The sequence below is a fragment of the Astatotilapia calliptera genome, chromosome 18 (genome assembly GCF_964374335.1).
Source record: "Astatotilapia calliptera chromosome 18, fAstCal68.1, whole genome shotgun sequence".
Classification (NCBI taxonomy): domain Eukaryota; kingdom Metazoa; phylum Chordata; class Actinopteri; order Cichliformes; family Cichlidae; genus Astatotilapia; species Astatotilapia calliptera.
The window spans coordinates 26,381,321-26,402,520 of record NC_137439.1 but is presented as its reverse complement, the minus strand read 5'-3'; the positions used below and the strand labels follow the sequence as shown (position 1 = coordinate 26,402,520).

The 21,200-nt window shown below is 42.5% G+C and overlaps 3 protein-coding genes across 7 annotated transcripts; 1 reads left to right on the top strand and 2 right to left on the bottom strand.

Moving 5' to 3' along the window:
- Positions 1–819: 819 nt before the first annotated feature.
- gpbp1l1 (GC-rich promoter binding protein 1-like 1) lies at positions 820–12,678 on the bottom strand. Of its 3 annotated transcripts, none has more exons than XM_026149749.2 (12): positions 12,379–12,678; positions 8,936–10,230; positions 8,449–8,563; positions 6,166–6,295; positions 3,687–4,015; positions 3,389–3,464; positions 3,085–3,281; positions 2,767–2,910; positions 2,391–2,546; positions 1,769–1,893; positions 1,583–1,685; positions 820–1,491 (listed from the first exon to the last, which is right to left on the bottom strand). In XM_026149749.2, exons 3-12 carry the CDS (start codon positions 8,506–8,508, stop codon positions 1,321–1,323), a joined length of 1,491 nt encoding a protein of 496 aa, XP_026005534.2. In that variant the 5' UTR covers positions 8,509–8,563; positions 8,936–10,230; positions 12,379–12,678; the 3' UTR covers positions 820–1,320. The 3 variants fall into 3 exon arrangements, with proteins under 3 accessions (XP_026005534.2, XP_026005535.2, XP_026005536.2); XM_026149750.2 differs by having other exon boundaries at positions 12,285–12,420; XM_026149751.2 differs by having other exon boundaries at positions 12,215–12,398.
- Positions 12,679–12,879: 201 nt separating this feature from the next.
- Positions 12,880–14,078, top strand: LOC113010645 (transmembrane protein 69-like). 2 transcript variants are annotated; one of them, XM_026149820.2, is made up of 2 exons: positions 12,880–13,017; positions 13,201–14,078. In XM_026149820.2, the coding sequence occupies exons 1-2, from the start codon at positions 13,009–13,011 to the stop codon at positions 13,897–13,899; spliced, it is 708 nt and encodes a 235-aa protein (XP_026005605.2). In that variant the 5' UTR covers positions 12,880–13,008; the 3' UTR covers positions 13,900–14,078. The 2 variants fall into 2 exon arrangements, with proteins under 2 accessions (XP_026005605.2, XP_026005604.2); XM_026149819.2 differs by having other exon boundaries at positions 12,901–13,085.
- Positions 14,079–15,207: 1,129 nt separating this feature from the next.
- On the bottom strand, positions 15,208–20,474 carry ipp (intracisternal A particle-promoted polypeptide). Of its 2 annotated transcripts, none has more exons than XM_026149711.2 (10): positions 20,348–20,474; positions 19,548–19,961; positions 18,615–18,826; positions 18,239–18,458; positions 17,956–18,111; positions 17,670–17,837; positions 17,432–17,569; positions 16,815–16,937; positions 16,396–16,616; positions 15,208–16,314 (listed from the first exon to the last, which is right to left on the bottom strand). In XM_026149711.2, the coding sequence occupies exons 2-10, from the start codon at positions 19,888–19,890 to the stop codon at positions 16,090–16,092; spliced, it is 1,806 nt and encodes a 601-aa protein (XP_026005496.1). In that variant the 5' UTR covers positions 19,891–19,961; positions 20,348–20,474; the 3' UTR covers positions 15,208–16,089. The 2 variants fall into 2 exon arrangements, with proteins under 2 accessions (XP_026005496.1, XP_026005497.1); XM_026149712.2 differs by lacking the exon at positions 20,348–20,474 and adding an exon at positions 20,168–20,274.
- Positions 20,475–21,200: the final 726 nt, after the last annotated feature.

Sequence of the window (21,200 nt, the reverse complement as noted above, 5' to 3'; positions counted from 1 at the left end):
CTGAAATGTGAATGAAAATATGAAGCCATTCTCAGTGTTATATAACCGTGGTGCTTTCCCTGCTAACAAAACAAAGCACTGAAGAAAATAAAAGCTCAAACTGAAGTGTCAAAGACATGTAGACATGTCATGTCAAAGACATGTAGACATGTCAAAGCTATACATTAGTTCTGAAGGCCAACAAAATCTCAGCATATTATCAGCAACGTTTTGGAAATCATGATGATTAAAGCTGCAGAAGAGAGAAATCTAGAAAAATAAACATCCCTCCTCCTGCAGCTTCCCCCGCTCTCTATTCTAATCCCATCTATGTGGGCTGAAAAAACACAATACTTTAAATTTAAATACTGTATTATCCCACCACTTCTTACTTCCTGTGAGAACAACTTTTTTTTCCACGACTCACCGGATCTCAGCCACAAGTCTGTGAATCTCCCGACATGAACTTAAGCCCAGCCCACAGGACGTGCAGGAATCTCGCTCCCTCTCACACTGAATTTACATCTGCTGCAAGGTTATTAATGTTTTTGTTTCAGATGTAGCCACAGACCTGCTGCTCACAATGTGGGTCACAAAAACAAGTCTGCTTACACATTTCATCCCAAAATTAAAGCACAGCCTCTCAAAGCATTACATATGTGGGAAACTGGAACTTTTCTATAACAAAAATGTTTCAGTGTTGCATTTACTGATCTACAGCTGTTGCTACTCTGTCCTTCAAGAAACAAAAATCGTCCTACAGGAAATACTGGCATCATTTGGACTCCATCTACAAATAGTCACATGATGTGTGGACTTAAAAACACCACAGTAGCCAGATTCATATTGAAACATATCAGCTTGTCAGGAACCAATTTTTATTAATATCATTAATAATGTGTCATCAGCATCATCAATGAAATGAGTTAGTCTGTTTAAAGCAGAATCAAGTGTGCATTCATTGCCCTTCTTTTCTTGATGAACACTTCAGTTCCACAAAGCGAGGAAGAAAAAGGAAGGGGAGGAGACGGAGGGTTTGTGGGTGTGTGTGTGTGTGTGTGGAAAATCGGTCAAAAGAGGGCAGGGACTGCAGTGAAGGAGGAAACGCAGGGAAAACGACGTCTGGCAGAGCAGGAATCTCCCCCTTCACTGGGATATGATTGGTTTTTCCCTTGTGCAAGAACAACAAAAACAAAATCAAAAAAGAAAGATCTTCAGAATGGTGCTCTAAAAAACAAAGATGACAGAGGAAAAGGGGAATTGCTTGCTGGGATGTGGTGTTGGCTGTTGATGTGTTGTTGGTATTTTTTCTTCTTCTTCTTTTTGTTCCATAAAGCCACGTTAGGATTTGATGCAGTCGTCGTCATCAGAGGTCTGGCTGCTGCTACTGGTTTCGGACTCGGAGCCCTCCTCGACGTGTGCCTCCGCCACACTCCTCCAGGGGGTGAAGTGGAGGGTCACACCCCGTGTCCTCGGGAGAACCCCATTCCTTTGAATGCCGTTCCTCTTCAGCTGGTCAAAACACAATCACGTCGTTTAATGTGTGAGACAGACTGAGTTGAGCTAGACGTAAGCAGAGTCAGCGTTTCCTCTGAGAGCTCACCTGTTCAGTTTTAGTCTGGAACTCTCTCAGCTCGTCCTCTGTCAAAGGCAGGAAGTTGTCATCATTTTCTGGGTACTCCTGCCAGCCCATGGCCTTCAGCAACCTAGATAAGCATAGTAATTTTCTGCTTAGCTGTCTGTGTGTTTTGGCCTGTGTGTATATATAAGGCTGTTAGCAGTGTCCTACCTGTGCTCTGCCTCCAGGGAGCTGGACAGGTGTTCGGTGTCTGAGTCACTCAGAGAGTAAGACAGACCATTCTCATGACAGCCTTCCTCGCTGTAGGCTTTGGGCTCTGGGGTGCTGCTTTCACCCTGCAATAATTATTTTCAAGTTTAGCCCCAGCTGTCCTTTATGTGCTGACAAAAAGCTCTTATCCAGCACCATAACATTACATTTCACACATGACTTCTATGTGCAGAGAATGCAGAGGCCATGATCGTGTTCCACATTCAGCAGCACATTCTCTTAAAGTGTATCTATTATGCTAGTCTCTAGCTCTACATTTTGATTGAGGTTTTAAATGATCTACAGTTAGGACCTGTGCAGGTCCCCTTCCCTAATAATCCCTTCATGTGATTGGCTGCCTATTGCCTGGCTTCTATAAACAACCCACGAGCTGTGAGGCACACTTCCTCGTATAAGGAACCATGACCATATACGGAATTTCATGCAGCTTGACACAAGCACAGAAGAGACGTAAAAAGAAGAAGCAGTGTGATGAATTTTGCTCTGGCCCTGTGTTTAGCTTAATGGGTCCCTTTTAATACTTTGGGGGGGAAAAAAACTAAATATCCAAACTGCTGCCTACCTCTCCTGATGTTCCTGGGCTGCTGCTTGTTGTCAGCTCTCCAGTGCCTTCGTCCTTCAGAGCTCTCAGGAACTCGCTCTTACGGTCTGGACCGCGACGCATCAACTTCAGCCGTGACGGAGCAATATCTATGGGAGGAGTCGTGCTTGAAGGGTGCTGCAGGTGTGAGCCGCAAATAGTCATGAAGTGACAGAAAAGGAGAAATAAAAGTTACTATTATTCTTTTTGTTACCTGAGACATCAGTGCAAGAGATCTAAACTATCTGTTCAACTGATTTCAAAGCATGGCAACAATGACACATCTGTAGTAATGGCAAAGCAAGACCTTCACAAAACTGCTTGCTTTTTATTGGGGTTGCTTCATCCTTCTTCTCACCTCTTTTGTAGTATTGTGCTGTGGTGCACTGACTGGGGTGCTGGGTTTGGCTGCAGAGACGGGGCTGGTGAAGACTGAATCTCGGCCTGGCATGTGAAGACCAGACTTTGTGATCTCTCTACCACTGGATTTCCACTGGGTGCTCTGGAAAAGAGGACATGAGAGTGTTTAAAAACTCTTTTACTGCAGGCTACCATGCACGCTGGCCAGTGCACCGGTGTTATCTCTATTATGCACATTTGCTTGATAAGCAATTCTTCTCTCGGAAATTGAATCAAGCAAGCCGTTAATTAACTCAAAACATCTCGACAGTCATACTTTGGTAGGGGCCACAGCCGGCTTTGGGACCAGGTTCTTGTAGACGCTGGAGCCTGTGATGGGAGCTTTGCTGCCATTGGTTGGCAGGGCACCAGCAGTGGCAAACCCTGCAGAGAAGGCTGTGCTGGGATCCTCCTTGGAAATTTTTTTGATAACCAGCATTTTGGACACCATCTGTTTGCCACTCGGTGGATTTTCTGGAACATAATCAAGACAATCAAATTAAATCTTAGAGATGATGGTGCAAGGGAAAAAATCTTTTGTCTTTTTGAGCACAGAAATTGAGTCAGGGCGAAAAGCTTACCCCATACTCCAGCGTGGGGAGCGACTGCTCGTGTCTGAGCCCCAGGCTTTCCAGTTGTTTCAGGGTTGAGCGAAGGCTAAAAATAAAAATAAACAGGTGCCTACATTAAATATGTAATCTTTCAAATTTTGTAATTACAACTTATGTTTAAAGGCAATAATCTGAGTACAGACTATGAGGCATAACACTCATAAATCCTCTTCTGCTTCTATTACAAGGCAAATATTGAAAAGGAGAAAATGGTTCCAGTAGTTATCCCATTGTAATGTAACAGGAAAAACGGAGGTCAACTACTCACAAAGTCCTCCTCCACAAACTTCAGCTTGTCGTCCTTGCTGTCCTTGCGTTCCTCGTTGGGGAATTTGTCCGGGTACGAGGTGCCCTTGCGGGGATGGAAGTTACCATTGCGCTGCCGGTGCCCCCCCTGCCTGTCCCTGTCGCCTCCTCCCCGTTTGGGGTGGCGTCCCTGGTGGTGGTGGCTGTCCTGGGAACCCCGCGGAGCTCCATGCCAGCTGGGGGTTTCCTTCCAACATGAGGCCCCTGCCAGCCCACCGTGCCCTCCTTTAGCCACCCCCGAGTCCACTGAGTCATGTCTCAGAAGCAGAGAGGGCTGCTGCCATCCATCACCTCCAGAGAGAGACACATACAGTGGAAATAATGACTGTCTGACAAGCAATACCAATGAAATGTGACTTTGACAGCAAGGGTTTCCTCACAACCTTCACAAATAACATCTGAATGCCTTGAATCTTTAACACTATTTCTCTGTGACAGTAATAACCTCTGATGACTCACACTGTGTGCATGTATTTGGTATAAGCAGAGAATGGAGGGACGGCAAAGAAGAAACGCAGAAACTTTTTCCTGGGTGAAGAAATGATTCACCCAGGAAAACAACATCACAGAAAACTGAGATGAAACAGCTGAATAGGAATGTGAGACTCCACACCATCACTGAGATTCACAGAGAAGGTGAACCATCATTATAAAACTGGCATCACACCACATTTATTCTTAGTTCACACAAACGACTGGATGACAGCAGTAAGAGGGGACTGTACAAAAACAGATTTGCAGGGTGGAGGACACCAAATAACAGCCATATTCTACAGAGAAAGCAGAGAGGTGTGTGCGTGCGTGCGAAGGACGATACGGCACCAGCACCACCCATTTACAGCACTGTTATGACACCACTGCCTTCAACACTATAATCCAAGCACATCATATCATTATCCAAGATGGAGACCCAAACTGGATGCTCTTACATCAGAAGTTTATTTCCTGCTTAGATCTTCAGCTACACAAAATGCAAGACTCCAACTCTAGATCTTAAAAACTGGAACAAAAGAATCTAATTCATCTTTCTTTGAGTCTCCATAAAACCCTAACTGTCGATCACTGAGAACATAAAACAAGTAGTCAACGTCACTATCTTTATAATCGCACCTTAGCAGTTTTGAATACAACCCCCCCCCCCAAAAAAAAAAACAATGTAGGTGGCAGCTGACTTAAATCTAAGGATGATTTTAAAGCCTTGACAGACACCTCCACTCCTCCTACATGGGTGTGTCAGCTTAAGAAGTCTGATTAGACTTCTTCTGCAGGCTGTGCTGACAGGTACAAAGTGCACTTGACTGATATCTCCCCCATTTCCTTATTGGTTGTCTTATACTGTCCTACTCACTCTTCATTCACAGATAGCCGATTTTTTTTTTCCAACATGGCTTCATTCAGCTTTCACCTGACTAGATGTCTAAATCAGAGGGATTCAACCAAGACCCAATTCACCTAAAACTGTCAGACAACAGAAGTCATTACTGCTCATTAGATCATTGTTTTCATTTAATGACTGACCAGTTAAAAAACCCCAATGATAAACAGCCTAGCCAAGTTTTCCACATTCATAGAATTCCTTCAGTCTACTATTGTTATGTTGTAAATTAATATTTACAGATCACAACAGAAAGGCACAAAACTTTCAAATCTAGAATATTTGTAACTAAAAATTAAATCATACATAATTGTCCAGATCTAAAAATAATTTAAATTTCCACCCATTTAAAAAAAAGAAGAAAAAAAAGAAGAAGGAAAAAAGCATTTTTTGTAGAATTTGAGTCATGGCTTTACTGCAAACACTTGGCCACTGGGCAAGACTATACCTTTTAATGAGCCAGTACTGGCCCCCAGGCTTCATGTTTGACACTCCTGAGATTAACATGTACTGTAACTTATTAACAAAAAACTACAACAGTAACACAGTGTGTAAAGACCCAGAGGTTGTGTTTTAGCTACAGCTACACAAGATTGTCAGTGAGCTGTTTATACAGTGTGGCAATGCATTTAATTGGAACAGTGTGATATCTGAAAAAGGTATGACTATGTCATGCATTTTTCTCTCTTCAAAGCCATTCCTGAAAGAAAATACATCATATCTGTACAGTACAATATCCTGTTGTTATACTGTTCATTTTTTAAGCGTTTGTATTGTATAACAAACTGCAGAGGACCAGATCAGCCTGGAATCTGATGTGTGCAGAAATGGGAGAAGCATACGTCCCAGTACATTTGCATAAAGTCAGAGGGAAAGCAGAGGAGGAACACAGCAGAGAGTACTCAGGTTAAAATGTGCTGCATGATATGAAAGGCTTTAAACCACCTCTCTGCAACCTTTTTATTCTTACTGAGAAGTTTAAATACAAAAATGAATAGTAGGCTCCATTCACACTTCCCCTCATGCAGTAAAGCCCCCAGATAATAACAACAGGTTGAACTGTTACCTGTCGGAGGACGCAGGGAGCCATTGTTGAAAAAACCATCAGAAGAGTTGTGGCGGCGGCGGCTCACGGCAGTTCTGGCATCTTTGTGGGGTGGGAGATCACCTTGTTTCTCAAGGTTGGCAGCAGGGGACTGGAGGAGGAGAGAAAGAGAACAGTGTTAATCAAAGCTAATACGTAACAATGCCCAGAGAAAGTGGACAATAACGTAACAGGCCACTGCATAACTGTAACTGAAATTAGAGAATTTTTCACTACATTTTCCTACTTTATTTTTGTCCTGGCGAAGAGACTTAGATTAGCTTAATTCCCATCTGTACTTTTTTTTTTCCTCTTCTTCTCCCTCTAACTATGAGTCAATCTATTCTTGAGGAGCGAAAGTGGAGGAAAAAAAAAAGGAAGACAAAAATGAAACTACATAGAATCGTATAAAACTTTGTCATAAGAAATGTGCAAATGAGAAAACCTAAAAAAATCCAAGCAAACACTGCACACCCAGCTCTTGGTGGTAAATCCTGAAGGTTTAATAATACTGACTAAAAGCGCTCCTCTTGATATGAATCATATCCTAGTCATCGGCTGAGGTTCAAAGATCAAATCAGATTGTGTTCTTCAAGCTTCATGGAGGACTTCTCAACTCAGACACACACAAAAAGAAGCTAAGAAAATGTAGCTTCAGCCTGTCTGGCGTATGCTGGCTAATCCCTTGACATAAATGACACCGAGGTGAAGTTGTGTGCAAGGTGGATAATAACTGTCTAGTATCTCGATTTCACAGAGACCAATGAGCTTGGCAACTGATTACACTAAGCTCCAATAAACCGCTCAAACATGTAAACTACATGCTGAAGATGCTGCTTGGTTTTTAGACTTGGGAATTAACCAGCTTATAAATGTTATTCAGTCAGCATTGTTTTCTTGTTGGCCACCACCTACTGCCGAATGGATAACATCACTTGGTTCAACAGTCAGTATTCATATCTCAGACCACCTCTTTAATTCAATGGTTTTGCATGTCCATGACGCTGATACTGTTATCACCGTTACTGCCCTGATACAGGAAAATATTAATTGCGTAGAAGAGGCTCTTACTTGTGCTGTGAAGACACCGAGAGACCACATCACATATTACTTAATGTGAGATATGACACGGGCTACTTCTATTTACACATCTAACATAACTGTTAGACAGCTGACTAGGCATCAATGTTGACCCGAAAAGGGATTTAAAGTGGCCTTATATGCCAGTCAGCAAAATTCAGGGGTAAAAATTTAATCAGCCTACAAAAAAAAAAATAAAAAAATGACAGGCTGAAGAATAGAGTGGTAACAAAACACATTTGGTCATCACAAATTTCACTCAAGCAGCATGTGTTGCTATTCTGAAGACCTAGAACCAGTCCCTCCAGGAATCTGACTCCTCACCAGGACATTAAACATCAAACATGGCAAAAGTTTAAAATAAAATGAGATCAGTGAATGTAGGAGCAACACCTGTGAATCAAGAACATAGGTTTCGGAGTTTTCTATTAACTCTTTACTGACTGACTCTGGATTGATGTCAATGACAGCAGTCACCCCTCGTGGTCATAATGGTTTTATCATTTCCACATCCACAGGTATGCAACAGTCCTACTGGCTTTGAGTGAACTTATTTTTATCATCAGACAGTGAGTGTGAGGCTCGGCACAGACATCCACTGCTACACTACGCTACAATGCACCAACTGCACGTGCACCTTTCGGGCAGACTTCGAGAGGACTTTGAATAAAACTGCCTGAATCTTCAACAGAGCAGAGTCCCCGTTTAATACAGTCATCTTAGGGCCACAGCTCTGGCTATGATCACTGAAGCCCCAAAAACCTATTGTTCTGAACTCAGGTGTGCAAGAGGCAGCCAATCAGGAAAAAAAAAAAAAGAAGAGTTGGATTAAAGACAGATTAAAGTTGGATTAAAGACAACATGCTGAAGAAAATTTCTATACATATATAGAGGGAAATGTTAGGATAATAGGTCCTCTTTAAAACCTAATGTGGTACCTTTAGTGGTTACTTGAAGTTGAAAAGGTTTTGATGACCCTCTACTGAACCATGTTCTGACTACACTTTCTGTCCCTAAGCACATTTCATTGCTGAGTGCACACACATGCACTCTCATACTCAGGTGCACAAACACTGTTAAAGGTGTTTGAGCATCAGTGAGAGATACACTTGGAATCTCCGTCTCTCTCTTTCTTTTCTGTTGTGAGCGCATAAAGTACAAACACACACCGATACGTACACCTACCTTGGCAGGCTGGGGTGTGGAGAAGTTAAGCCAGGCAGGGACAAAGTCATGCTGCGCCATTTAGGTCCAGTGTTTCCGGTCAGTGGATCGAGGCATCAAACCTCATGGCCAGGATCTACCAAAAGATTTTTTTTTAAATTCAGTGTGCAACTGAAAGCACAGAAACACGACTCTCTGATGTAGAATTAAATCCCATTTCTCTTTGATTGCATGTCATCCCTTTCATGTGTTTTGTCTAGCATCAGTTATCTAAAGTTAACTGCTTAAAGTTTTTCCACAAGAGAAGCCAAGGAGTCTTATTCTCAGCTGAAAACATGGATGTAAACATCTTGTGCAGAATAATATAGATATTATATTAAATATATAAGTGCTTGGCATGTTTTAATTCAAATAAATAATTAATTCAAATAAAACAAACACACTACACTAGTTAACATCACGCTCATGCATGTTTGTCCTCATCGGCTGGGTGAAACTTTGACATTACCCCAGAGTCTGTGGCTCTGAAGTCCTCTGCCTCCTCTCTCGGTCCGGCTGGGCTCGGTTCCTCCTCAGGCCTGTTGGCACTGATCAGAGTGTGTGCACTGACAGATGGGAGGCAGCACACCAACAACCTCCTCTCCACCTCCGCCAGGACAGCGCAGCCCCTTTCCCCAGAGGCAGATCCCTTCGTCCAGGTTGAAGCACTTGGAGATATGTCAAAAAACTGCAGGAACGATCTGGAATGGCAATCCAGAGAACTGGCCAAACAGGAAGCAGTTTTTGAAGTCCAAAGATAGGAGTCTATGCAGAACAGATTTTCTGTCTTGAACCAGAATCCAGTCAGTTCTAATGCCGGTCTTGTGCAATGAATTCAACTGATTCAAGTCCAGGCAACTTTTTTTCTTCTTTTTTCTCCAGATAGATTGAATTCCTCAATTTATTTGAACCATTTGCTCATAATCTCATGGTAAGACTTGAAACCTGATTAGACTTGATGCTGATTGGCAAAACAAATTGATTGACTAGTGATTTGTCCCAAATGGGAGGAAGAGCCAGGTTATTATTAATATAAAGAAACAGTCTGTGAAAGTCGTCTGCACTGAAGCATGGACAACGGTTTTTGAAGCAGTTCCACTTTGACACCAGGTGTCCTGCCACACTGTGTGCCAGTACGTTTTTTGTGTTGACTCACCTTTTACCGAATCATTTTAAGACCTACTCAAACACATTCAGAAAAGAAAAATTAATTGAGAGACAGTCTTTTATTGGCAATGGAGGTCACTGCAAACCACTGCTCACCTCATTAAAATGGTGAAAAGACTGTCTTTGTTTGGAGAAAATAACTCAAAGGTTCAAAGTCACATGACAATGAAGCCAGTGAAGCCCTACGTTACATTGCCGACATAATAAGTTCTCGTTAGTGAAACGGTGAAGATGTTGAATGGTACATCATAATGCTGTTTCTAGCATTATATATTTTACTCCCATCAAATTATTTCAGGTTTTGACTGTAGCAGGAACAGTGTGGACCTCTGGTTTCATAGATATGCAAAATCAAAATTCAAAAGTTGAGATGGCTTTAGCAACAGCCAAACATGTCCAAAAAGAAATCCTCAAGTGATCAACTACTCTTTTTCCTCAGGAGAAAAAAGTGAAAGTTGAAAAGCCGCAACATCCAAAAAAATTGTCAAGTAGGTCTTTCCTTTCCTTTTTGAAAGTGCTTTTCCCCCCTCACACAGGAAGTTTCAGTGGAGATTTCAGATTTTCTTGCTTTATGGTTCACGGGTATTTGCACAGGACCTGCAATAAATTTTAAAAGAAAGAAAAAAAGAGGTTTGCATTAAAGCTCTGGGGGTCAAAAACACACAAAATACTTAAGAGTTACTTGCCAAATTAACTACACCTTTCACAAAGTGGACCTAGCATGCTTTTCATTGCTACAATAACAGATGTTCATATTAAACTTGGCAAACATTTCAAATAACGAGATCAGGCTGATCTTGCTTTCATAGACGGGTTTTAAACCCATAACAAGGCCATCTCAGGCACACAGCCACACAGTTCTTCTGGCTGTCAGGACAAAAGCCTCATCCATCTGCTGTTCAAACCCTTTGTTTGCAAGGTGAAGAAAATCAGAGATACGCCGGTTTAAAGGAAGGTGATATTAAAAGGGAGAGCAGTTTCACACAAAGGATGACCCGAGGGTTTCACCGAGGCTCAGTGTAAGTCATACAAGTTTTATTTTGATTGTGAATCATGCAAAGCATCTTTGGAAGAGTCCAGGAATAAAAAGTATGGATGTGGAAACAAACATAATAGGTCCAAATTACCTAACAATACAGATTGATATAAGAACCCAGCAGTACATATAACTTTATGAACTTTTGTTCAGCTTGTGTTCAAACTGTTTTTTTTAAACGGTGCACTGTAGAAGTTAATTATTTCAGATGCTAAAATTTTAACTGTAAAACTGGGGTGATCAAATCATTAGAAAACACAGAGCAATAGGTCAATAATGCTGCAAAGTACTACGCCCAAAATAACTATAAGATTGTTTTTCTTCTAAGGCTCCTGAATTAATAAACTTCCCAGACAGAGTAGCTAAACGTAAACGATATTGTATGTCTAGAGCTGCATTACTGCAAACAGCTTCAGTTTGTGTCAGCCATTATCACACTATGAAAAACATTCCGCCCTCACTGATAAACTCCCAAATAACTTCCAATTCAAGAGAAATCAGCTCCAGAAAAAAGGACGCTTCTGACACTCAAAGACGTCTTGAGAGATGCAAGAGAGGAGAAAAAAAATCAATCAGGACTCTGTGATCTCAGATCCCTTTCAGACTGAAAGCTGGCTCTTTTAAAAACAGTGTCGGCTTTTTTTAAGTGAAATATTTATACCAGTATAAAAATAACATGCACGCTATCTTCCTGTGCGCAGACTGCTGCGAATATTAATGGGCCCAATAGTGTCTGTAAATACGGCACGAAACTGAGGTGACAATCCCAAACACCATGTTCGTACATGCACGAAGGCATGGCTCAAAACCCAAACAACAAAAACCCCACAATATATATGCACCCTTGTTTCACTGATTCGGGCTTGATAGCGTGCACCCACTGAACTATTACGTAACAGTTCAACATCAATGAATTTACCACAGGCACGAGGTACAATGTGCAGCGCACACACTTCCTTCACTCTGAAACAACACTCCAATGAATGGCGGCGGCAAAAACACTTCTACCTTTGGAAAACACCCTGCATAACGCCTAAATGCGCTCAACTCACATGTACACAAACACACAAACAGCAGACCCACCTTAACACAGCATACACACACTTCAACTAAATGACTAGCTGAATGTTATGAAGTTAAAAGTTCATCGAAATAATTAAAGACGCTAAGCGGCCAACAAGTACCACACACAACAGCGCTGTCAGATCTGTCCTAACTCCACTGCTAGCTGACTCTGCCGAGATAACTCAGGTTAACGTTAGCATAGGAATTGTTAGCTAATAGCTAGCGCTATCTAGCCTGTTGGGAAGCCCGAGAAAATTGGTTGGTATTTGAAAGGAATTAGCAAGGCTAGAGGGCTTAGTCCAGTAAACACGGATTTAATACGCCTGCGGTAACTAGAACTGACTATTTAAGCAGTTGTCACGGACATACAATAGAGGTAAACAGACCTTGCTTCGTTGGAACAACACAGTTTCAAAATGGCTACCTTAGCAGCGGCAGCACACATTCATTAGCTTGCTAAGTGCTAGCGAGCTAACTTACAGTCTTTCCTACGATACCTTCCAATAAACAGGATAGTCGTAGATATATGTTGATTCAAATATACACTCACTCTGCAGAGACCAGTGACACTGCACTTTTTTGCAAATATAAACTGCTTTAATCGCAGGACTATCGATGTTTGTTTGGGTTTTCGGTGATCTTACCACTGGCGCTGGCACAGGGGGATTCGAACAGCCTCAACTGTGCTCCATTCACGATCTGTCGTGATTATGCAACTCACTGGGAGTCTAACGAGTTTTTCATCTCAGCAGGCTAAACAGTGCGGCTTCGATGTAATTGTTATAAACTCCGATAAATAAAATATACAAATGTCTAAAGATGCAACATTATGTTTCTTTGTTATTTTTCTAAATATTCAAAGAAAACGGCGATAATAGTAAACAATGTGGGATTTTGCAACCTTGAACGCAACATAATACCTCCCCGCCAAGGACAGCCAATCCAGTCGATATCAGAGTCAGTCTGGTTCCGCTAAAAATATTAAGAGACAGACATTTAATCGAGCGCCGATATCCTGACGGCAAGCAAACGACCTCTACTTTAGCATATGAAATATGAACTTTCTCACAATTTGTTATATGTTTTTGTGTTTTCGGTGGCCACTGAAAACCGTTCTCTGACTAACATTTATATGATAACGTTTAGGTAACTATAAATCCTGTGGTTTATAGGTTGTTACATTAGCACAGCCTTGTATTACATCAGGTTGAGGTTAATGCTAGCTGCACCAACGTTAGCTCAGGGTGTATCTCGTCACTGAAACTTCAGATTGCATGTGCTGTGTAAGTGTGATTCTTTTTCCACGCCGAATATGATTAGCTTCGTCTCTGGAAGACGTATTTTGTCTGGGGTAAGAATAGTAAAAGTTTTCATTTGATAAATATATCATGCCTACTAACGAATGCAATAATTCTCTAGGTGCCAACAGAATATTCATGATGTTCTGTGATTGTGCATGGTTTCAGGTTCCAGTATGGAGATGTCTTCAGCAAATAAACAGATTACCAAACTACAGCACAAAAACTGTGCTGCTTCACACTCGAGCCTCCTCTGTCTTTATGTCATTCAGACCATCTACCACCAGCAGACTGTTGAACATCAAACCTGTGAGCTGGCACACATCACATCTCTGCCACGAGGATTCCAGAGGCAAATCAGAGAGAAGTGACAGCAAAGAGGGTTTCAGTTTAAGAGCCCTCGCCAAGGCTCCCAAACCAGCTCTGTACCTGGGATTTTCTGGTCTCATCCCCTTTATTTCTGCCCCTTTTCTCATGGCTGCCACACAATCTTTCCACCCTGAAGTGGCATATGCTCAAGTGGTGTACGGCGCTTCTATAGTGTCGTTCCTGGGAGGTGCCCGTTGGGGGTTTGCCATTCCAGCTGGTAGTCCCGCACAGCCAGACTGGATGAATTTGGGTAACAGTGTGGTGCCGTCGCTTCTGGCCTGGCTGGCGTTGCTCTGCAGGGACAACATAGCTGAAGGAGCTCTAGTTGTTGTAATGGGACTGGGCCTGTCACTGCATTACGACCTGACTCTTCTGCCTGGCTACCCTGCCTGGTTCAAAGCCATGCGAACTGTTCTCACTCTGGTTGCCACCTTTTCTCTGGTGGCCACGTTGGTGCTTAAAAAGCTCTGTCCAGAGAAGAAGTTCATAGAGACTTAGAAGTGATTTTAAGAGGATAGTTTGTCTCTTTAACTGCATGAACATAAGAATGGAAAACATCAGGTGAACATCTGCAGACAGTCGTTGTGGTGCTACAGTTGAATGAGCCAATTTTGCTCTTATGTAAATAATATATAATAATTTGAAAATAAATAGCAGTTGTTTCCTGGGTTGCAAAATATCTGGTGAAATTCCCATCTCATGAGGAGTGAGTTAAATACCTAAATATAGCAAAGAACAAACAATGGGCTTAAGAATTCCTTTAACACATGCAGAATCATGCTCTTTGCTGCGCTAAACACAGGGGAAAAATACTCTTCTGGAACATGTGTTTAAACAGATTATTTAAACATCTCTTTTTTTATGGGAAAAGTTGAAATAATAAAAATCGAGCTTCAGGCAGCTTTTAGTCAAAACAGCTGTAGAAATTCATGTGCTTTTGTTTATAGGAGTTCTAACCTGCTGCCTCGGCTGTGTTAAACATTAATTATTTATCGGATTGTTGTTAATTTTAGCTGCTTCTCACCGGTCAGTCACATAAAGGTGTTCATTCTTCTTGCATTTAAAAACTTTAAGGTCACCAGCTACTTTATTAGGTACACCTGTTCTTTAATGTAGATATATACCGGTAATTAGCCAATCACATGGCAGGAATTAATTTAGGCCCGTGAAGTTCAAACTGAGAATCAGAATGGGGAAGAAAGGTGAACGTAGCATGGTTGTTAGTGCCAGACGGACTGATATGAGTAACCGCCAAGGTATCGAGATTTGTGTCTCTAAACGCACAGCATGTCAAACATTGAAGCAGATGCGTTACAAGAGAAGAAGACCACACCGAGTGGCACTCCTGTCAGCTGAAAACAGGAAACTGAAGTTCACATTTAGGTAGAAATGGCTGTCCATTAAACAGACACACTGGAGTTTTTATAGCAGAGTTGGAAGTAAGTGATCCCACATTTACAGTCTGTGTTTTGTAAACATCGGCTCCAAATAGATGAGCCACAATCCCAGTGAGACGTCCAGTGTAATTACAGCAAGTGTGACTGCTGTAGTTCGCTTGTTTGCACAATACAGAAGAAAACTTTCCTGCTTCAAACAGCTTTACATCCGTGCAACGAATCTAATAATACTAACATGGTCGTTCACAAATGAACCCAACACACCTACGTACCATCACCTAGGATATCGGGGAGTAATGTCCTCCTGCATGCTGGTGTTTGCACAGAACTATCAGAGGGGATTATTACATTTTAACTACACTGAAAAAGAAGGGAATAAGGTTAAAATGAAATAAAGCATACACATAACTGTTTTGCGATGTTTATTAAGTCTGAAAAGCAGCATTATCAGTGTGGTGTAGTATTGTGTTTTTGCAAAGGTTTAACTGTGCATGATAGAAAGAAGCTGTGCTGTGGCACCACTTCGGTCAGCTTGAAAACAAGAGGAAATGTGATGCTGTACCATAAAGATGCTGAACATATTTCTAAGCGATAGGCTGCACACCTCAACATCAGATAGTACAAATCTGAAATGATAAAGCAGTCTTTACTTGCTCGGAATGAAGTGTAAACAGCGATGGAGAGGCACTAGTAGAAACATATGTACATAAATAATCCAGTGGAATGAAAAGGAGCGCTCTGGCATGCTGTTCGAGTCCACAGAAATTTTTAAACTTAATGCAGCCATAGGTTTTATGTGGTTCTACTGTCAACTAGGCTCAAGGGCTCGGAGTGGTAATGCACCACCCTCCAAAAGTTCTTTAAAAGAAACTAAACAGTGCTTCATCACCCGCCAGCAGTTTTCTTAGTGCCCCACGGGACTTTCAAAAAACCCTCTGTGGTTCATCAAAAATAGAACTTCTATAAAAAATAATTGTCATCACCAAGATAGCTGTGCCTTCAAATATATTGTTCTAACGTTGTGACTGAATTGAAAATAAGGACACAGGAGAGTCATGTAACAGTAAAAAGAACATTTTGGCAGATTTCAGTACTAAATGTGCTTTCATGTTCATATTCATTGATTAATTTAAAAAAAACAAAAAGGAGACATCCATGTATAAATACTATGACAACATATGAAAGGCTGTTTAAACCAAAACACACTTTTCTGTATGTCTCTTAAGGTGCAGCTTTTCTCCAGTTTATGCTGTGTTTGGTGAATGATTCAGGTGCAGGACATTCCCGTCTGTCAGAGCACAGCCAGCCCGCCGTCGCAGCGGCTGGTGATCATGTTGCCGACCTCGGTCCAGGTGTCCAGGTGAGGGTCGTAGATCTCCACGGAATCTACCGTTACGGGTGCGGAGAAGTCTCTGGTGGTTGCTCTTCCTCCAACCGCATACAGCAGCCCGTTTACTGCCGACACCGATACACCGGCGCGTGCCGTAGACATCGCAGCGACCTCCACCCATTTCTCCTGCGGACAGACGTTTGCAGACGTGAGGAGAACGTTGGAGCATCTGTTAAAATTTGTAAACAGATTATTTTGGCTCTTTACCTCCTCTGGGCAGTACTTCTCTACTGTCTCCAAAGCACCAAGAGCCTCGTTCCAGCCGCCCACAGCATATATGCAGTTATTGAGACATGCGACGCCCACGTAGGCCCGTCGAGTGGCCATGACGGGCAGGGCGCTCCATCGACGCGAGATGGGATCATACACCTCTGCTGAGCGCAGCTCCATCCCTTCGTCGCTGATCCCTCCGATCACGTAAATGAAGCCTGGGTAAAAACCATTGCGTTTAGAGCTGACCTCCAGAACTGAGGGTTCAGGTGGTGACGTGCAAAGAGAAATGTGAAAACAGTGCAAGTACTTCTCGTTATATTCTTTCTTCTGCATAACAAATCTGATTAAAGCTTTTACGCCTGATTATACAGATGCATTTATTTTGTTTAAATGTATTAAAGGGACGGACACACCTTGGAACTCACAACAGCCAAAGTAATAGCGGGGAACAGCCATGCTGCCAATGACCTCCCACTTGTTCTCCTCCGGGTCATATCGCTCCATGGTTTTTCCGATTTCAGAGCCAATCCAACCACCTGCAGAAGAACAGGAAAAACACGACTTAAAGTTTGTGCAGAAGAAAGTGTCACCACTTGTCGGTCATCTCACCACTTATTTGGGCAAATATTTTTGAAGCATTCTTTAAATACAATACATTTTTTGCATTCTACTGAGATTTACAAATCACTGCATGTTGTTTATGTTTATATTTTACGCAGCATCCCGGATTGTAAGAAAGCCCTTTCTCACTCTGCATTTGCAGACTGCCACATCTCTCTATTATGTTTGTGAGTGAAATTAAATCAGGCACATTTTCTCCTAAATACTCCCATGATGCCCGTTATGATTTAATTACACTTACTAAGCTATTTTATTGTCCTTTCACAATGTGGTATTGCACAACCTCAACTTCTGCAGCAAGAACTCGTGCATTTAAATTTTCACTTTCAGTGTTTTCTATTGTCTTCTAAGTTCTTAGAATTTCTTTAAACCACTAGGTGGTGTGTTCCAGTTCTAGTGTGACCCTTACCGAGTGCATACAGAGCTCCGTGGCAGGGGCAGACACCGACTCCGCATCGAGGGAAAGTCAGAGACGCCACGGCGGCCCACTGTTTCGTAACTGGGTCGTATCTCTCTGTGCAGTCAAAAATCATCGAGTCTTTTTCCCCTAGTAAGGAAAAGAAAAGACCATTTGTTGTCAGATTTCTACTCATTAAAGTTAATTCTCTATTTAAAGCAGAGCAAACTCCCAGCTCTCTCTCCCTCACCTCCCACCACATAGATCATGCCTTCCAGGACTGCGACTCCTAGCCCGCTGCGGGCCTGATGCAGTGACGACACGGTGGTCCAGTACTGGTTGAAGGTGTCAAAGCGTTCCACGCAGCTTAGCGCCCGGCTGTCACTCCAACGGCCGCCCTGCAGCCGAGTGTAGCCTCCTGACATGAGACAAGAAGAAAAGCTCCACCATCAGATCTGCTGCATTGCAAGACTAATTTAAATCTTGGGACCCTTTACTCCACCCCACTTAGACGTAACACAGCAAAGATACTAAACCTATGGCATAGAGGTATTTCCTGGCTTTTCTTCTGGGTCTCATCTTGGCTGGCTGTAGTTGACTGTACATCTTATTTTCTTTGGGGGACTTTGTGACTTCAGTGTATTCTCTCAGCAGAGTCTGCAGTGCCACCCGCAGGCTGAAGTCGGTAATACCTAAAAATGTAAGAAAAAATGAGGCTTTGAATCTCAGGAGTTACTTCAAATTTTCAAACAATGTATTAAACACACGACATTGAAAGTATTAAATGCAACAGGAGGAAGAATGTCACAAGTTTCCTACCTTCTATGTACTTGAACAGCCTCTGTGGGGAAAGCAGAGGGAAGCGGACTGGTTCCAACACCTCTACCACATGTTTTTTCCTCTTTGCCACGTCTTGGAGAACCCACTCCATGGCTGCCGTAAAAACCTGGTACTCATCCTCGATCCTCAGCTCCTCACTTTTTAAAAGTCTCACCAGCTGCTCTTTTGACAGGCCCCTGAACTCATCAGTGACACACACCTAGAGGGGAAGCGGTCGAGAGGGTCGATTTGTGAATGTTCGATGTGGAAACTACAGAAAGAGTTTAAGTAACATAAATGTTGTTGCTGATGGAAATTGATGATACTGTTTCATTTGAACAGAAAATAAAACACAGACTTGGTCTTTTGTGTGTACCTCTAGGAAGTGAACATGGATGTAGTTCTCAGTAAACTCCAGCATGTCCATGCAGGCGATCTGCTCCAGGAACTGAAAGATGCCCACACAGTTGGATGGGTCCATGTGACCCTTAAGAAACTCCCCACAGATGGACACCACCTCATTCAGCTGCAGCATGTCGGCTGCCACCATCAGTTCCTGAACATTCTCCACAGTGACGCTGATCACTCCTAAACAGAAAGAGAGCACATTTCCAACTAGGAAAAAAGAGACTGAGCAAATAAGTGCCTACATTTACATATCACTGTAAAAAATTAGTTATTAAAGAGCCCTGACAGATGGGTAAAAGCAGAAGGAAGGTAAAAAAAGACATAGAAAACCAAACTGGAAGCCAAATTTAAATGAAATTTAAAATGTAATATAATAAAAGAGCAAAAACTGACATTAAAAAGATAAAAACCCCAAAAGGACCTGTTAGCAGAAATACAATCACCTTTACATTTAAGCCATGACTTTGTACAGCTATCTGTAGATCTAACGCTGCAAACTTTCTTGCGAAGGATCAACATTTCTGCTTTGTAACTCAGGGTCATACCCATATGTGTGCTTTACATGTGATCGGTAAAGTCTGTCAATGGACAGAAATCAGGATTGTTATGATGCAGTGTGAAGCCTAGCTGCTGGATTATGAATCAGCTGCTGAAGAGAGATTGATGTTGGAAAGGAGGCAGGTGTGTTAGTCAGGACCAGAGAGAAGATACACACGAATGAGATTTTCCTAGTCTCCAAACACACTCCCAAATATCTGCTAACAGCCTTAATTAGTTAATTTGCATTTAACAGGTAACACTGCTGTCTTGAAGGGAAAGTATATCTGAGAGATTGGGAATGCTACAAAACAACACAAATATTCAAGAAGTTCAAGACGGGGATATCAGGGCTGATGCAAACCTGTGTATATGAACTCCAGCAAGATTTCAAAGACATCAGTGTCCACTCCAAGGATCTGCACTTCCTCTTTGTCTGCCTCCCTCATCCCACCAGCGAACAAGGCAGAGAAGTAGGGGCTGCTGGCAGCAAGCACTAGCCGGTGCACCTTGAAGACACGGCCGCCGACTTTAAGCCCCACGTCACAGAAGTCGGAGCGGAGGCGCATCTTGTTCATCTGGGCCAGGATGAGTCTGGCGTAGCGATCTGAAGCCAGCACAGCTTGCTCTAAACCCTGGGTTGCCATGGCAGCTGCACCAGGATTACGGCAGCATCCACTGGACGTCGACACAGAGATGGAGGACATGGCAGCGAAGGTACCTCTGCTTTACCATGGAGGCCAGTATCCTCAATCCTCCTCTCCTGTGAGGCTCGGGCCTGAAAAGCACAGCACACAAAACCAAAACACAGAGGCTCAGTGCATTGTTGTGTAACCAGCAACTTCTGATTTATCGGCTACCGGTGAAAGACAAATAAGAGTAAACCTCCCCTTCTTTGTGGTTCCACAGGAAAACATAACGAAGCATTAAAAAAAATAGTCGCCACGCATCCCACTGCTGTTATATGATCTGTAACACACACACCTGCCGGGCATGTTAGCCGTCTGGCAGCTCGCTAGGGTGCTTGTCAGTGATCATAGTCTGCACGACAGTACCAATACTCGACCAGTCCCTTTCCAGACGGAGAATTACTGACGGAAGTACAAAAATAAAAAATAAAAATAAAAAAATGCAGCGTTTATTTTGCATTTACTGGCAACTCACCCTTAAGTTTGCTGATGAGGATGCAGGCAACTTCCGTCAGCCTGCAGGCTGTCAATACGTTTTTCCTGGACCGACTGCATTGGTCTGAATCTCCAGACATAACTAATTGATCCACGAGAGGGGAAAAAATTAATTTCTTTTAATTTGCACCACTGATACCGACAAGTTTTTATCTTTGAGTCAATTTAAATTACACAAATATTTTTCTCTGTTATTTTAGTCTAATTATAATAATTAATTTAAACGTTATTACCAGTTTGCCCCAAATTCAGGTCAGGTTTGTATTAGCACTCACCGCCAGGTGGCAGTGTTGGCTTTGAAGGAGCGGCATGTCCTTGACAATAGGCCATAGCAACCTAACGTAAATTATCACAATATTCCTACATATTTGTCCCCCGGTACAGTGTTATTTTTTTAGGCTTTAAGCTCTTTCGGTTGAGCCCACTGTCAGACTCACTGGGCTGCCCAGTTTACTTTATCTTGGGATCAGATTAGTTTAAGTATTATGTTGGAAAACTGTTAGTACATACACTCTGGGACTCTGGGCCCTTTAACCGTGTCTGCTGAAAAAAAGTGCATCTGAACTACAGTTAAAAAAGCGAAAAAAAAACGGTAACGATCACTGGGCTTACACACCTGAAATACAAGTCTCCTAACACCCATCACTCAACTAGTATTTCCAGCTCTTTCAACACCCTGTGATGCACAAGAGAGTATGTCGTGGCTGCAGCCAATTAAAAAGTCTAAAGTGCCAGCCTAGCCAGCTTTTGAGATCCACCCTCGGCTTGCTGGAACTCCCTCCCGTTGCCCTGCGCTGTTAAATTTCCAGTAGGTCAGGGTTCCCTATAGGGCC

Bases quoted from the DNA above. Each gene is read 5' to 3' on its own strand.
- gpbp1l1 (XM_026149749.2), bottom strand. From the start codon at position 8,508: ATGGCGCAGCATGACTTTGTCCCTGCCTGGCTTAACTTCTCCACACCC. The intron at 3,282-3,388 runs GTAAGCTTTTCG...ATTATGTTCCAG, and splicing joins TCCCCACGCTGGAGTATGGG to AAAATCCACCGAGTGGCAAA. The intron at 2,911-3,084 runs GTATGACTGTCG...CCTCTTTTCCAG, and splicing joins CGGCTGTGGCCCCTACCAAA to AGCACCCAGTGGAAATCCAG.
- ipp (XM_026149711.2), bottom strand. From the start codon at position 19,890: ATGTCCTCCATCTCTGTGTCGACGTCCAGTGGATGCTGCCGTAATCCT. The intron at 17,570-17,669 runs GTGAGGGAGAGA...TTTCCTTACTAG, and splicing joins CATGATCTATGTGGTGGGAG to GGGAAAAAGACTCGATGATT. The intron at 16,617-16,814 runs GTGTGTCCGTCC...GTTTTTACCCAG, and splicing joins TGGCTGTTGTGAGTTCCAAG to GCTTCATTTACGTGATCGGA.
- LOC113010645 (XM_026149819.2), top strand. From the start codon at position 13,047: ATGATTAGCTTCGTCTCTGGAAGACGTATTTTGTCTGGG. The intron at 13,086-13,200 runs GTAAGAATAGTA...GCATGGTTTCAG, and splicing joins GAAGACGTATTTTGTCTGGG to GTTCCAGTATGGAGATGTCT.